At 41.3% G+C, this 17722-nt stretch overlaps 1 protein-coding gene across 11 annotated transcripts in view; it reads left to right on the top strand.

Annotated features, from left to right (window-relative positions):
- The window catches only part of LOC118571397 (zinc finger protein 431-like), a 152678-nt gene that overhangs the window by 109942 nt on the left and 25014 nt on the right, over positions 1-17722 (top strand). The window contains exons 1-5 of one of the 11 annotated variants that reach the window (XM_036170375.1): positions 6627-6750; positions 9281-9418; positions 12941-13032; positions 14007-14075; positions 15716-15908. The exons of 2 other annotated variants lie outside the window; for them this stretch is intronic. Coding sequence is in view for 1 of the 9 variants with exons in the window: in XM_036170372.1 (XP_036026265.1) it covers positions 6748-6750 (3 nt within the window). In the remaining 8 variants the exon portion in view is untranslated. 8 more of the 11 variants (XM_036170377.1, XM_036170376.1, XM_036170378.1 and 5 more) reach the window with 8 other exon arrangements.

Raw genomic sequence — 17722 nt, 5'->3', positions numbered from 1 at the left:
GCAAAATTATATATATATATATATATATATATACATATATATATATATACTAGCTTCAAAGAAGGACGGCCAAGATGAGTATGGTAGCTCACAACTTGTACCCCAGACCTTAAGGAGCAGAGGCAGGTGACTCCCTCTGGTTTCCAGGCCAGCATGGATTTCATTTATAGAATGGCCAAAGGTACATATGAGATCCTGTCTGAAACAAACTAATGAGAAAATAGAGAAAACACTCAGGGGTTCATTCAAAAATTTTTCAGAAGTGTTAAACATTCAATCCAGTTTTGTAATAGTGTAACAGAAAACTGGAGTGATTCTGTTTAAAATATAAGGCAAATATGATATTCCTAGGAAGGAATGCATTTCTTAATATGATACTGACTGACAGATCAAACAGTTCTCCAAACTTTAACAAATAAAATGTTTATCTTAAGATAATAAAACAAAAGGAGCAACAATAAAAAAGGTAGAGTATATAAAGATGTTGTTACTAGGAAGATCACTTATTGCTTCTCTAGAGGATCAATAAAAGCCTTTAATCCTAGCACTTGATAGGCAGGGAGATTATCTCTATAGTTCAAGGCCAGCCTGGTCTACAAAGTAAGTCTGATGGCCAAAGCTACACAGAGAGAAGAGAACCTGTCTGAAAAAGAAAACCTTTAAATGGATTGATGTGTTTATTTTTAATTAAAGTTTGATTCAGGGTCTCTCCATGTAACTGCCTGATACAGGTGCGAGAGTGCAACTTGAGTTCTCTGTAACAGCAATGTGTGCTCCTAACAGCTGAGACTGCTCTCCAGCTAAAATATAAGTATTAACCCAGACTCGGGAGGCAGAGGCAGGAGGATCTCAGTGAGTTCGAGGCCAGCCTGGGCTACAGAGTGAGTTCCAGGACTGCCAGGACTACACAGAGAAACCCTGTCTCGAAAAACCAATGTGTGTGTGTGTGTGTGTGTGTGTGTGTGTGTATGTATTAAATCTTTATAATTTTAAATAAACAGGTTTACTTTTTCAGGCATTTAAAGGTTGATTCTTTTATCAACATAAAATAATTAAAATAATTGTTAGGAACATTTATGTGAGAAAAATAAATTCACATGATACACTAGTGATGCTCAGGAATTGTATTCAAGAGAGTAGTCTTCCAAGAATAAAGAATCTCTATTTGTTACCTGTGGCTGCATTCCTGCTGAGCAACTCCTGGCCTAATACCTAACCCTAATCCATCCTTTGTTTAACTGATACCTTTTGTTTTTCCTGTTGTCCTATGTGAATCTTGTCTGAGAGTCTCCCAAGGATCAAAGGCCTATTGCAAAACTCAGGAAACCATAAAACTACGGTACCTGAGAAATGGAGGAATTTGCACTTGGCATTGTATCTTTGGGAGCTCCTTTCAGGTTGTTTTGAGCATATGGAAGTCAACTTGCTAAAGTGTAAATATTGATAAATATATGAAGTGAAAAAAATGAAAATGCTTTAGGTGAAGGGAAAGTGCTTCAGTCCATAGAGGCTGGACCCCCCTACAGCCACGAAAGGCTAGATTCATTTTTATGGTGCCTCTGAGTCTTCTTACCACGGATCCACATGAACCCACACACCCGGGCAGTGACAATTCATGACAGTATCTCTATTCCTTACATTCTTATTTTTCTTTTTGAGACCAGGTCTCACTGTGTAGTCCTATCTGGCCTGGAAGTTGCAGATCCATCTTCCTCTGTCTAAAAGGGGTTATGATTAAAGTCATAAGTCATCATAACTGTCCATATTTATAATCTTTATATAGCATCTGCACAAGCTGAGAGGTAAATAAGAAAAAAAATGCCTTCTAGAACTCAAATAAATATACCATGTTTATAGCATACTTTTTTTCCCCCCGAGACAGGGTTTCTCTGTTTAGTTTTGTGCCTTTCCTAGAACTTGCTTTGTAGACCAGGCTGGCCTCGAACTCACAGAAATCCGCCTGCCTCTGCCTCCTGAGTGCTGGGATTAAAGGCCTGTGCCACCACGGCCCGGCTAACATAATTCTTTTTAACATTGTTTGGAACTCCCCTCACAGGTTTTGTTTCAATTTCTTTGTTGAGGTTTATTTCTTTATTTTATGTTTGTTTTGTGCATGCCTGAATGTATGTACTTGCATGCCTAGTCTGTCAGAGGACAGAAGCATGGTCAGATCTCTTAAAGCTGTAGTTATAGGCCTGTGAGCTAACCATTGTGGGTGTTACAACCAGGCTCAGTTCCTCAGCAAGAGCATCATAGAGTCTTGGCAGGTGAGACACTACAGGTTTCTGAAGCTGGTGAGCCAGTTCCCTTAGAAGATGATTTTACTTAACTTTTCTTTTCTAACAATAAAAAAACCAAAGCACACTCACTCAACACACTCTCAAAAAGAGCAAGAATCACTGTAAAATTACTGATAATGGCTGTCTTCATGTTCATAAATAAGATGGTGTACATAAACATAAGCTTGTGCGTTGAAATTTCCAGATGTTTGGTGTGCTGGAATTTGAAGATATTTGACCTCAGTAGTGTCATCTTGCAAGGAAAAGCCATCTTCAGCCTCCCATCACTTTCTGTTTTCAGGTCTTTGTAGCAATTGTTTATAAATTGTGACAATAGTACCACATGCACCTTGGGCCTATGTAGGAGCTATCAGTGATTGTCTAACACTTTGGTAATCACCATTAGTATGGAACTCCACCTGCTTATTTCCAAGCTCAGGTACGAGAGTAGCCCTGAGCCAGAATCACATAGTATGTCAGCCTGAACATGCCAGTCAAGTGTTTGTGTGGCTTTAAAGAACCCTCAGTGGAAGGCCTGCAGGCAGGACACAGGAGGAAATTCCTCCACAGAGCAGTGGAGCACAGCAGTAAAGCAGCTGGACAGGGATTCTTCATGCCATCGCCACTGCTGCTGGCTGCTGCTTCAGCACCATCACAGGTTCCAGACAGGGTGTCCAACAGTGGACGGTGGACTTGGGGGCAGAGGCCAGGGTGCTATAGTCCCATGTGGATTCCAGGACAAAGATTGACATTAATGGTCCTAAAACTGTGGTGGCAGAGCCTGCATGTGCTTTGCCATTTGCTTTTTTGAGATAAGGTCTTGCTTATAACCCAAGATTGCCAAAATTTCAGAGTAATCCTTTTGCCACAGTGTGCTCAGTACAGAGTACAATTGTGTATCACACCAACTTTCAGTGTATTTAATGAGTAAATGTGCAGAATTAATAAATGCCAGGCATGGTGGTACAGGCCTTTAATCTTAGCACTCTGCAGCAGAGGAGAACTGATCCTTATGATTTTTCAGCTTAGCTAGGTCTACATAATGAGCTCCTGACAAACCAGGGCTACAGAGACCCTGACAAAGACAGCGAAACAAACAGTAGGAGCATGATGTGAAAATGCTTATTCTTAATATGGCTTACTTAATTTTTACAAATGATGCAGAATTGATGTTGGGGTTCAGTCTCAACCTATCAAAGGGTCCCTTGTAGTGGGGAGTGAGGAATTGCAAAATAATAGGAAGAAATATAGACATAGATGGACAGAGAGACACAGAATAGTTTCAGGAGGGCCTTGGGTCAATACCCAGCAGTCTCGAGTTTATTTCTAATATTTAAACAATAGCAAGGGGAGAGCAAAAGACCTCCCCCTTTCAAGATCAATGCACAACATACTACCAGATGTAAACCTTTCAAAACACCTGGTAATCATGACCCAGGGCAACACATCTTGTGGTTAGGCCTTGAATACAAGATACCTGGTAACGATGCCTTTGCACCCTATTGTGCAGCCTTGGAGAGCAACATAAACTCTGACTCTCTGACCTTGATTCAAACCACACGTTGGAATCTTTGTGAACTCCCACAAATTGAGAGAAAAATAAATCTGTAGACTCATATGTCAGGTGGACAGTATAATATGCATAGTTTAGTCATCAGAATATGAAGAGGCTCTATAGTAAATGTGGAATGATTAAGTAAAAACATTTGGATCCTATAGGATTTAATTGACTAAAATTCTATATTTACATTGATGGGCCTTTTCTACAGAATAATTGTTTAAGATATTGCAGATTTTTGGTGCATAGTTTTAATCAAACTTTCTTTTTACCAAAAGGAAAATCATGACATGTTTTCCACAGCTGGCCTAGTGTATGGCTCTCTGTGAAACTGGTAAGTTTTCTTTTTCCTTTCTCAGTTTCATAGCAGACTAGTGCCCTAGAAATGAGTCCTCAATTCCCAGAGTTGACGTCTGACCCAGTAGCTGACTGGTCCCAGCAAGGGCTCAAAGTACCACAATTCTCTTTTTCTCTGGGATGGTGGGAGCCCCTCACTTCACTCTGCAGTCTGCCATAGTGCTACAAAGGGCTTGGGGTCACAGTGGCTTGCCAGTCCAGACACTTATTCTGGCAGTGTTTTGCAGTACTTCTATTTTGGTCAAAGGCTGAAGTACTACATAGCTAGGTATTTTTCTGGATTTTTAGTTTTGATACATTTTTGTTTTTCTTGTTTTCACTTTTCTTTTTAAAGATTCTTTATTTGGGCCATTTAGACATATGTGGACACACAGGCCACAGCACATATGTGAAGGTCAGAAGACTAGTCATATTTTCTTATTCTATTATGTCAGTTTTATCTCTAATCTCCACTAGTCTTTCTTTCTAAGCCCTAGTTTTCTATGCATTGATCCCTTTGTTTCCATTTCTTTCTTTCTTTCTTTCTTTCTTTCTTTCTTTCTTTCTTTCTTTCTTTTTTTTTTTTTTTAAGATTTATTTATTATCTATTCAGTGTTCTGCCTGCATGCCAGAAGAGGGCGCCAGATCTCATTACAGATGGTTGGGGGCCACCATGTGGTTGCTGGGAATTGAACTCAGGACCTCTGGAAGAACCGCCAGTGCTCTTAACCACTGAGCCATTTCTCCAGCCCTATTTCCATTTTCATATGTGGTTTTGTTTATTTAGGTTGGAGATGGGCCTTTTGGGAGCCTGGCTAATCCAAGGCTTTCTCAGATGCCCTGATGAAAGCTCCAAGGGAACAGTAGTTCTGTGTCTTTGTCCAAGGGCTGACTTATCAAGGTCTGGTCCAGTGCTTGAGTGAACATGTTGAAAGAGTCAAGAAAACCAGGCTGTCATGCCTACTGTGAGCTCATTCTGAGGTATCCTGTGTTCCTTTTGACAATATGACTTAATTAGCTTTTTGCTCTCTGTCTCATTCTGTCCCTACAAATAATGTATCAGAGCTGTAGTTATTAAGAAACTTTCGGGGCTGGAGAGATGGTTCAGAGTTTAAGAGCACCAACTGCTCTTCCAGAGGTCCTGAGTTCAATTCCCAGCAACCACATGGTGGCTCACAACCATCTGTAATGAGATCTCGTGCCCTCTTCTGTATATACAATAAACAAATAAATCTTAAAAAAAAAAGATATTAAAAAAATAAACGTTCTTAGTATGAGCCATCAGCTCTTGCAAGACCTACTGATACCTCCTTGGTCACCTCCCCTTCATGACCAAAATTTTTTGTATTTTGTGTCATAGATTGAGCTGGTTTAAACTTTCGATGTCCTGTCTCCGCTTCCAAAAGGCTGGCATGAAACACAAGTGCTAAAACATAAGGCTGGGAAAGTGTTCATGTTTGGTTAACAATGTGCTGCTGAGAGAAGTGTGAGCAATCCTAGGTGAGCCTTATTGAAATTCTTGATGCCTGCTGAATGTCAGTCACCTGTTTTAAATTTGACCTGGATGGGCTTGGCGTCATTTCAGCTGTGAGCCAGGGGAATCACTGCACTATACACATTAAGTAATAATGTAAGTATGCTAAGGATGCTCTGAATGGAAACACACACACACACACACACACACACACACACACACACACACACACATAAAAGGAAAGACATGACTGGTCCTGTGTTTAGCCACCAGATTGAATGAAAAATAAAAAAAGAACTAAAAATGGAAAGGGCATGAGTGTTCCTAGGTATGGTAGAGGAGAAAGTTTGTTGTTGATAAAAGGAAGAGAAAGAGACATCTAGAAGAGTCCAGAGTGGACAGGAGCCTAAGCCATGTGACAAGAGGAGGTAAGGGGGGGTGGAAGAGGCAGACAAAGAGGTCAGGAAGGAAAAGGGTAGACGGAACAAAACAAAACAAAACAAAACAAAACTGGATATCAGAATGGTTGGATTATATAGGGAAGGGCCGCTCAGCCCCTCGGCAGGAGAAGTTCAAGGTATGGGCTAGGTCATGGCAGCCATATCCTGTAACATGTAGAGACTGAGGGAGGCAGGGAGAACCTACTGTCTGTATCTGCTTTTATAGATTAAATATGCACCTCAACCTTTTATCCCAGGTTTGATATCTAACATCCTGTGCCAAGGAGGAAAGAGAAGTTCCTACTTAGTGTAGAAAAGTGCAGGAACGGCATTGCAGTTCAGGATCAAGTTCTGCTGCAACGCCAATCTCTGCAGGTCTGGGACAGTTCTGTGCCTGGAGTGTAAGCCAGAGTTGGTAACCATTGTGCTGTGTTCGTTCACAACACTCGGTCCCTAAGAGAGTTGCTTCTATCGCTCAGAACGCACTAGCCAATCAGGGCTCTCAAGCCGACTGTCAGTCAGAATATGGGAGGGCACTTCCGGTCCGCCATGCTGCTGGCTCTGCGTCTCCGAGGTCGGCAAGACCCTCTTTTACCATGTCCTACCCTCTGACCGGCTGCCAGGAGCTGTGAGGAGAGCAGGGCGAGCTCGGAATCCACCATGGTGAGCACGGGGCCGCCGTCCCCACGGGGCAGGAGCCGCGGGAGCTGTTGTGGGGTCACGGGGCTGTGGGAACCTGCGGCTGGACTAGCACTCCCGCATGCTGTCTGTGCAACTCCCAAGTCATGCAGCCTCCAAATAACTTCCATCTGCCTATTTCGGCTATGGTTGCAAAAAACACCGGGATGTGGGAACTGTGCGTGGATAGTTCCTTATTGTTATGACACCATGCACCGTGCGCGCATGCGCCGCTGTCATCATTGCCTTGAAAGGCAGATTTGCTAAGTGAAAGAGCTCTACTTCCTCTAGTGTCTTCTAGAAGTTCTGCACTTTTCGCTGAACATTCAGGTGTAGGATCCGTCTGCAGTTGATGATGTGCAGAGGGTTTAACATCTGTGTCTTTAACACATTTGCATTTAGGTGCCATGGTGGTACGTTCATATTTGTTAGGAAGTGGCCTTTACTTATTGGGTTTCCTGACCTCATGTGTTCAAATCTACACTGTTATAATTTTGCCTCTAAGTTTTCTCTTATGTTCTGTTGATCTCTTAATTCTTTCCCAGACAGTACAGTCTTTATTGCAGTAGTATGTGAAATTTTAAAGTCAGATGGTGTCAGAGTGTGTGCTGTTTACCCAATCTTGTGTTGATAGTTTTTTTTTTTTCATTCATGAGGAACTTTTGTCATCATTTTTCTGTTGTTGATATGAAAAATTGTTAGACTTTATTGGAGTGTTGCTGAATTTGTAGCTCAAAGATTGTACTGAAATTATACTTAGGCTTCCTGTCTACAATCATGGAATTTCTCTCCTTTGTTCAAGTTTCTTGATCTCTTTAATTACAAAGGTATAGTTTTGGCTACAAATATTTGTCTTATTTCTGTGTATTTCTAGCTTATTTTTCTATGATGACATATAAGAGATAGGGTATGTGTTTTAAATTTTTCTATGTTATTTCATGTGTATGAGTGATCTGCTTGCATATGTGTATGATCACCACATGTGTGTTTTGTGCCCATAGAAGACAGGAGGAGGCATCAGATCCCCCGTAACAGCATCTAGGGATGATTGTGTGCCACTTTATTAGTGTTGGGACCAAACCTAGGACTTCTACAAGAGCAAAAAGTGGTGGTACCTGCTGAGCCATCTCTCCAGCCCTAAACTTGACAGATTTTCAAAACTTTATGTGTGTGTATTCACAAGTATATGCTGAAAAGCAAGTGTTAAGAGAGTTGAGGTTTGCTTATAAATCTGTCTTTGGGGGTTGGGAGATGACTCAGTAGGTATGCTGGTTAGATTTGGTCAGCTTGACACAAGGTAGAGTCACATTGGTCTGTAGGCATACCTATAGGGTATTTTCTTGATTAGTGATTAATGTAATAGGGCCCATCCCACTGTGGTTATACCACCGTGGGCAGGTGGTCCTGAATTCTATGAAGAATCAAACAGAGTAAGACATGCTAGCAGGAGGGCAGTAAGCAGCATTTCTCCAGGTTGACAGCATATGTAGAGTGTATAAGCCTATGGTAATGGGAGAAATCCATGGATTTCTGGGAAGAAAACTTATTTATTAAGGGATGGAATGGAGATCACACACTCACTTATACAAAATGAAGTGATGACGACATTGCCTCTTCATCTCTCAGGGAAAGATCGGGAAAGCTCCAGACCAGGTCACTGAACCATGTGCCAGGAAGCCTTCCACGTCCAAGAAAGCTTAAGACCCCCTCACTCTTCCTTTATAAGAGGTCTTGTAGGCAGACTAGAAGCACTGCCTCTATCGAGCCAGCTAGCCCAAGGTCATGGGTGGACCAAATACCCACTACACTTTCCCTTTTGTCTAAATAAGAAGGTTCTAAAACCTAATACAAAACTATGTACAATTAGAACAATTACCAAGTGTTGTCCAGGAGAAAGAAAGGGTAATATTATAAACAAAAATGAAACTACAACCAACAAGAATAAGTCAAGTAAGAAACATGCTAAATATTCAGATCATAGGTAAATGGCAAATTACAGATATTACTCCAAAAGCTGTTCTATCCTGAAGAATTTAAATCTAGGACTTAATATGCTCTTAGCTAAGATATGAAATGAGTGTAACTGTAACTATCTAGTCTTCAACCCCATCAAAGACTTAAGGAAAATAATGTTACCTGAGTAAATAGGAAGTGCAAGCAAGCAACTCCCCAAAAAATTCAAGAGAAACATCTATATCTTTTTACTTCCAAGAAAAGTTGTACTCTCGACTCAATTATAATCAGAGCTGGCTTTGGGGTTGAAGTGAGGCTTTTCTCTAAATCCAAGCACATTGTTAAAAAATTAAGTTTTTGTTTCAATCAGAAGAGCTACCTGGTGTGGGATGGAGGGAAACCCAAAATCTAGGGACTGTTGTAGACAAAAATCTATTTCTCCCCATACTTATTCTTGTTTGAACCTTTCTTTAGATATAGTGATATCCTAAAATTTAAGCTTTCCATTTTGGTATTAATAATGTTTAAGTTTTCAACAGTGAACAATAAATTTTCCTAACAGTGATCTGTGAAGTCTCAAGAAGGAAGATGGTGCCCACAACAATGATTCTACCTGGCTCATAATGATGCTATTGAGGCGATAAACATCACTCAAAGATCGATCAGCTCTGGACTACAAATTGTTCAGAACAGTTCCAAGGTGGTTAAATAAGATAATCGATCATCTTACATCTCTAGCCGGAACTTCAGATAAGCTTTATCCATTACTCTGAGACTGGCTGTAAACATTATAGCTAGTCCTTATGAGACTTATCCATTGTTTTAGTTTTCTTACAGATCCCACAGAGATAATGTCTGCCCAAGTGCTGTGGGATGGTCTTTCTGTATGCTATGAATATATATTGCTATCATTGCTTAATAAGTAAGCTGCTTTGGCCTATGGCAAGTTAGTTTAGAGGCAAGTGGGAAATTGAAGCAGAGATACAGGGAAGAGAAAGGCCGGGTTGGAGGAGATGCTGAGAGCCTCCTGGGGTAGCAAGATGTAATGCAACACAGGGAAAGCCATGAGACACATGGCAATACATTGATTAATAGAAATGGGTTAATTTAAGATGTAAGTGTGGTGGGTATTGTGTTCCCTGAAATATTGTGTGTTCCCTGAAATAAACATATCTGGGGTCAGAGAACAGACAGCCACTAGAACAAAGCCAAAAATGGTGGCTAGAAAATGGGAAGAGTAAGCCATAACAGAAGTTGGGCAGGGTGGTGCATGCCTTTAATCCCAGCACTTGGGAGGCAGAGCTAGCCAGATCTCTGAGTTCAAGGCCACTTTAGAAACAGCTAAGCATGGTGACCCATGCCTTTAATCCCAGAAACCCAACCTTTAATCCCAGGGAGTGGGGGCAGAAAGAGAAAGGTATATAAGGCGTGAGGACCAGGAACTTAAGTAGTAAAGCATGCAGTTAGTTAAGCATTTGGTTGGTTAAGCGTTCAGGCTTTGGAGCAACACGGTTCAGCTGAGATTCATGTGGAGGAGGACTCAGAAGCTTCCAGCCTGAGGAAACAGGATCAGCTGAGGAACTAGCAAGGTGAGATAGCTGTGGCTTGTTCTTCCAGCATTCACCCCAATAACCTGCCTCGGGTTTGATTTTATTAATAAGACTCTTTAAGATTCATACTACATGTAAGAATCCTGAGCCATAGACCAAACAGTAATTAATATATAAGCCTCTGAGTAATTATTTTATAAGTGGCTGCACCTTTGTGTATTTGGTAGAGCTGGAGACTTGTAGTTACTGAAGAGATTTTTCTGAAATAATCTCTAAGTTTGTGGCATGATTTCTCATTGTGAAGGCACATTAATTCTGGAACAGTTGCATCTTCCAGCTTTCAGAAAAATATTTTGTGACAGGGTTTGTTAGGTTGATCCCAGTGTTTAGGCCCATAGGGCATTGACCCAGCTGTCTTCCTGACTCAACTGCCTCAATTCTTGATTAAAGGTTTGTAACATCACACAATTCTTACCCATTTGAGTCACAGAGTGGGCTGTCCATTGCATTAATAGGAAAAGGATTTGTGTGTGGACCATAGTTTCTTCATTGAGACCAGAATAGAATGAATAGTGTGTTGTGTACACTGCAGTGAAACATAGACCAGGCCATAGCTAGATTAGAGGTTGTTTTAAGTCATTGACCTGTGGGTGTCTGTGTTTTAGACAAGGATCTGATTGGGCAGGGAGAGTGCCTTTCTCTGTACTTTCCAGTATATATTAATTCATACCATGTGAATGAAGGAAAACCAAATTGGTTGGTGTACAATTTGAGGAGGTTAGCCTGAGCCACTAAACGTTCCAATTGGACAACTCTGTTATGTTGGTAAGTGTAAACCTCAATGTCTCACATTAGTAAGGTGAGAAGATTGAGACATTGGGCATTTTGGCTGTGGCTTGTGTGTGAACGTACAGTACTCAGCAGCTAACATTTCACACAGGGCAGGGTCATACAATCTTCTGTAAATGTGGAGTTGAGTTCTGTGCAGGATGATGAGTATAGACCTGTTTGTATTTTTCTACATGCAGACATCCAGTTTGTCTAGCACCACTTGTTGAAGATGCTGTCTGTTTTCCAGTGTGTATTTCTGGCCTCTTTATAAAAAACCAGATGTCCATAGGAGTGTGGGTTTATGTCTGGTCTTCAATTTTATTCCATTGATTGATGGTGGGTTTTTTGTTGTTGTTGTTTGTTTGTTTGTTTGCTTGCTTGTTTTTGAGACAAGGTTTCTCTGTGTAGCTTTGCGCCTTTCCTGGAACTCGCTTTGTAGATCAGGTTAGCTCGAACTCACAGAGCTCTGCCTGCCTCTGCCTCCCGAGTGCTGGGATTACAGGCATGTGGACCACCGCTCGGCTGATATGTTTGTTTTTATGCCAGTACCATTTACTTTTTATTATGATACCTCTGTAGTACAACATGCAATTTGGAATAGTGTGAATCCCAGCAGTTCTTTTATTATTCAGAATGGCATTAGCTATCCTGGGTTTTCTGTTTTCTCATTTGAAGTTGAAAATTGTCCTTTCAAGATCTATAAATAATTTTATTGGGATATTAATGGGGATTGCATTGAATCTGTAGATTGCTTTTGGTAGTTGCCAGTTTTTACTATGTTAATCCTATTGATCCATGAGTGTGGGAATTCTTTCAATCTTCTCATATCTTCTTCAGTTTCTTTCTTCAAAGACTTAAAGGTTTTATCATAGAAGTCATTCATTGGTTAGAATTACCCCAAGATATTTGAGATAATTTGAGTCTATTTTGAAAGGTATTATGTCCCTGCTTTCTTTCTCATTCCCTTCATCATTTGTACATATGATGGAGAGCTACTGACTTTTGTGAGTTAATTGTGTATCCAGATAACTTTGATCAAAATGTTTTTCCGCCACAGCAGTTCTTCTGTGGAATTTTTAGGGTCACTTACGTATCCTATCACATCATCTGCAAAGAAAAATGCCTTGATTTCTTCCTTTCTAATTTTATCCCCGTGATCTCCTTCAGTTGTCTTACTGCTCTAGCTAAGACTTCCAGTTCTATATTGGATAGATATGGTAAGAGTAGAGGCTTGTTTCTGATTTTAGGTAAATAACTTTGAGTTAATTTGATGTTGGCTGTAGACTTGCTTTCTTCTGATTAGGTATGTTTCTTGTATCCCTTATCTCTGCAGAACTTCTCTCATGAAGGGGTGTTGGATTTTGTCAGAGGCCTTTTCTTCATCTAATGAGGTGATGACATAGTTTTCTTTCTTTCTTTCTGATTGTTTATATGGTGGATTACATATCTTGACTTTTGTATCTTGACTCATCTCTACATGTCTTAGATGAAGCCTACTTGAATATGGTGGATATTCTTTTTGAATGTTCTTGTATTTGGTTTGTGAGTATTTTGTTGACAAGTTTTACATGTATCTTTATAAGGGGAAAAGGTCTGTTATCTTTACTGTGACACTCTCCAACTGCCAATCTATTCTGTATCATTGTAGTTATATAAACACAAATACAATCCTCACTTCTTCCTGATTTTAACCTTGGAATTGCTTCTCATGACACTAAGGTAACAAGACAGCGAGTACAAGCATGTTGACACCACCCTCTCAGTTCAGGTTTTACTTGTGGCCTCTTTTGGTTAAGGATACCAAAGTGTCAAGTTCATCCTGTAAATTCTTTTCTTTACAGCCCAGTGTTGTTAACAGTATCCCTTTAATCTCAGTACTCTGGAGGCAGAGACAGACAGAGTCCTCTGAATTCCAAGCCACCCTGATCTAGTGGTGAGTTTCATGCCAGCAAGAATACACAGTGTGGTACTGTCTCAAAAACACAACCAAAGAACAAAGAAAAAAGGTTGCATGTACTTTGATAGGTTGGGCCAAGGAGATGGCTTAGTGAGCAAAGGTGTTTGTGTGCATATGAAACACATGACTACCTGAATTTGGTCCCCAATGCCCATGTAAAAGTTGTAACGAGAGACATCACAAAGTTGCTTCTGAGCCCCATAAGCATCGTGGTATACATATCCCCCCTCATGCCCCCCATAGAAACACAGTGACAAAGTATTTTAAAAGTATGAGAAGCTGACCTAGCATCCTTTCTGTAGCTCAGATAGGCCTTGTGATGAGTTGGGATGTATGTCTCTGTACCACATATCCAGAAGATCCTGTGTTTCTGTTCTTAAGATCTTAAATTTTATTCATGTGGATGGGCATTATTCCTACATCTGTGTGTATGTACCACATGCATTCATTGCCCCGAAGAACCTAGAAGATTGTGTCAGGTCCTCTGGGACTGCAGATACAAATGGTATGTGAATGTAATGAATTGAAATTTCTTCCTCCTCAAGAACAGCCAGTGGTCTGAAAACTATGAACCATCTTTCCAGCCCTTTATTCAGATATGCACTACTGTACTTATATTTCCAGAAGCAACTTAGGAGTCAAATTAGGTTAAAACCTTTCATTGTAGGCTGTTTTGAAAACTTTAATTCGACCTGGGCTGGAGAGATTGGCTCCACAGTTAAAAGCATTGGTTGTTCTTCCAGAGGATTTGGTTTCAATTCCCAGCACCCACATGGTGAACAACAACTGTCTGTAATTCCAGTCCCAGGGGATCCACCACATTTCTTCTAATTTCTGAGGATACTTCACAGATGTGGAGGACAGATATACATGTAAGCAAAGCACCCATACATGTATAATAAAGTTTAAAAACACAGTTCCTTCTACCACTCACTACTTTCTGTTCCCAGATGTTAAAGAAACCATCTAGCAGCACAGCAGGGCTGGGGAAAGGAGCAAGGTATCACTTCACCTGCCAGGTAAGAGATGTCCCAGAGTGGCTTACCTGCATAGCCCTCAGGAAAGGGTGGCCTATCCTGGGTGTTAACAGTATAGGATATGGAGGCTATTAGATAGCACAGCATGATGATGATGTTTGTCAGTGACTCTCAGAACTACAGAGTGGGGTCTCAGTTGGATGGGATGTAGGTAAGCCCTCTTGCACCTGTTCCACATCTATACAACAGTACAGTTAGAGGATGACCATGTGTGGTTGTCACCTCTCTGCATCTCTGTGGAGATCCCAGTGATACTTGCAAGTGTCATAGGCCCAGGACAGCAGTGAGGAGGATTCATACGTGATCCAGCACTTTAGCCCCAGGGGGAGTCACTGCCCAGTTGTGTGTTGAACTGCCTACTCTTAAGATCACATATTCTCAGAGGTGAGAAGTGCCCACAATACACTGTTCCCAGCAGAAAGGAGCTCAGTAATGAGCTGATGGCCATAGAGCATACTCAGTGTTCAGTCTGGATGCTGTGTAAGCACTGCTTGAGCAGGGGTGAGGCAAAGTCTATAGCACAGAGACAGACCTGGGTGCATCCCCCTAAGGGTGTGATTTGACAGCCCCTGCATTCATCATTCTTATTATGACTTTCTTTGCTTTCCATCTGTCTTTTGTTGTTTTTCTTTTCTTTGCCAACTTGGAGTAGAGTTAGTTGTTTAATCCAAAGGAAGGTACCTAGAAGAAAAGTAATGCTGTGAAAACCTTTTGTTCCTATTTCACCCTAAGGGAACTCTGTGTTGATAACTTGATGACTTGGTAGGAAGTGAACTGTAAATGCTTTGCTCCCCATTGCCATGCTGGCCTTATTCTGAAGGAGTTCTGTTTTGGTCAGTGTTGAGCTACAACATAGCTAGCTATTTTGCTGGATGTTTTAGTTTTAGTGCATTTTTGTCTTGTTTTCAGTTTTCTTTTTAAGATTTTTGAATTTCGGGCCTTGAGACATGTGTGAACACACACGCCAAAGCACACATGTGAAGGTCAGAGGATAAGTTGGAGGTATGTGTTCTCTTTTGGGTTGACCTCAGGCCATCAGACTTGGTTACAGTGTCTTTACTCACTGAGCCAACCAGCTGGTTTCTGTCAGAGCACTCCCTTCTAACCCACCTATTTCAGTATATTGGTGTTGTCACTCTATTTTCACTTTTGGGGTAGAGAATACTGGGTGCTTAGTCTAGAGCTCCCCTATGCTTGGGGCTCACTGCTGTCCTTTCTCACTGAGTTATAAACAAAAAGTTATTTTGAGGCAGGGTCTGATAAAGTTGCCCAAGTTATTTTGTCAACTTAGTCAGCAGCCACAACAGGAGTTAAACTTGTGTGATGCTCCTGCCTCATCCTTCCATGGGTTGTCATTCCAGGATAGCACGAGCATTCCCAGCTCTAAATTCATGTGGGGAATTAACAATTTGAATCTCTCTTCTTTTAAAAGTATTTCACTGAAAGGTATATCAATTACAGTTTTTAAAATCACCTATTGATGTCATTAATATTTTTTTTTTATTCTCTATTATGTGGATTCCACCTCCAATCTCTATGTCTTTTTTTTTTTTTCCTAAGCCCTATTTTTCCATGCATTAATCCATATGTTTCTATTTTCATATGTGTTTTTGTTTGTGTAGGTTGAAGTTGGGCCTTTTGGGAGCCTGGCCTGTTCAAGGTTTTCTCAGATGCCATGATGAAAGCTCCAAGGAACACTACTTTTGTGTCCTGCCTGAGGGCAGACTTGGGAAGGTCTGGTCCAATGCTTGAGTGAGCATCATGAAGGAGTCAAGGGAACCAGGCTCTTCATGGCCACTGTGAGCTCAGTCTGAGGTATCCTGTGTTGCTTTTTCCAACATTGCTAAATCATGTTTCCACTGACTGTCTCATTCTCTACCAACAGTAGTGTATGAGAGCTTCATCTTAAAGAACTTAAGCATGAGCCATCAGCTTACGCAAGTCATGCTGATCCCAAACTTTCTGTTTTATATTTCACCCTGGTTACTTTCCCTTTTGTGACCCTGATTGTTGGTCTTTGGTGTCATAGACCAAGGTGGTTTAACCTTTTGCTGCCTTGGCTAGCCCTCCCAATGGCTAGCATCATAGGCCAGTGCCACCACACAAGGCTGGGAAAGTGTAATTGTTTTGATTACCAATGTGCACGTGTGAGGCAAATAGAGGTGAGCCTTTTTAGAATTGCTGATTCCTGGTTAATATCAGTTAGCTATTTTACATTTGACCTGGTTTGACTGGGTTCCCTTTCAGCTGTGAGGCTGGGGAATTACTCCACTGTACATTGTGCCCAGGAGTAAGGGGAGGTGCCCACTGAGTGTAGGAAGACTGTGGGGTCAAGTTTGGAGGCCAGGTACAAGTTCTGCTGCAATGCAAATCTTTGCATAGCTGGGCAGTTCTGTTCCTGAGGTGGAAGTAAGGGCTTGGATCCACTGTGCTGTTTCTCTTCACAGCACCCTGTTCCTAAGGCAGGTGCTCCTGTCCCTCAGACCTTACTAGCCATTCAGCCTCCTGGCTGACCCAACCCACATTCAGTCTAACATGCTTCAGACTAGAGGTTCAGGGGCTGTGGGAGACTCTGGTGTTCCTATGTTTTTACCTGTTATTTGCTGCCAAGAACTATGAGGAGAGTGGCTTGAACTCAGAATCCACTGGTGAGTTAAGGGCTACGGTTCCCACAAGGGGAGGAGCCATGGAGCCCATGTAGAGTTTGTCCAGGGTGGGATGGTGCTGATGGGAAACTATGGCCAGACTTTGTGTCTCATGCCATACTGTTTGGTTCCCTGAGGTCTTCCGCTCCTAGCAGGAAGTTGGGCCTCTGAGGGACTTAGTTCCACTTGTTGCAATTTGCAGAGCATGGGGAGAAGGGTGGAAACATCGTTGTTGCCGACATAACCATGCAGTGAGCCTCAGCTGCTTTTACTGTCACCAGGGAAAGCACATTTGCTAACTTGCCGAACTCTAGTTTCTCTTGTGTCTTCTTGAAGTTCTGCACTTGACACTGAACATTCAGGTGTAGTGTCCGTCTACAGTTAATTCTGTGCAGGGCGTAAAGTCTGTGACATGAGCACATTTGCATGTAGAGGCCACAAAGGTCCTATTAGGCCAGGCTTACTGGGTTTCCTGGTCTCATGTATAAAAAATGACTATTTTAATTGCAGCTTTTTTCTGTGTTTCCTCTTATGTTCTGATGATCTCTGTTCTTTCCCAGATAGTACAGTCTTTAATTGCAGTTGTATGCCGAGTTTTGAAGTCAGATGGTATCACTGTTTGTACTATTTAGTCAGTCTTGTGTTCATCATTTTTCTATTAAGGATGACTTCAGTCAACAGTTTTCTGGTTTTGGTAGAATAAATTGTTAGACATTTTATTGGACTGTGCTGAAAGGCGAGCCAAATTCTGTATTGTGGTGATGTACTGTTGACATAATAGCCAGGATGGCAGCAAACCACAAAGTTGCTTTCTACTCAAGGGTAGCTGAGACGATCCCATCCTCCATCAGTTACAGGTCCAAGTGGGATCCACACTTGTCAAAGGTTAAATGTGAACTGTCACACCCGTTTCTTTAAAAAAACACCATTGTGAGGTTAGCATGAATGTAGGAGGGGAAATAAAGTTAAGAAATTAAAGACTTT

Source organism: Onychomys torridus, chromosome 21, assembly GCF_903995425.1.
Source record: "Onychomys torridus chromosome 21, mOncTor1.1, whole genome shotgun sequence".
Classification (NCBI taxonomy): domain Eukaryota; kingdom Metazoa; phylum Chordata; class Mammalia; order Rodentia; family Cricetidae; genus Onychomys; species Onychomys torridus.
Note: the sequence above shows the minus strand (reverse complement) of the source record. Positions and strands in the feature narration are given on the sequence as shown.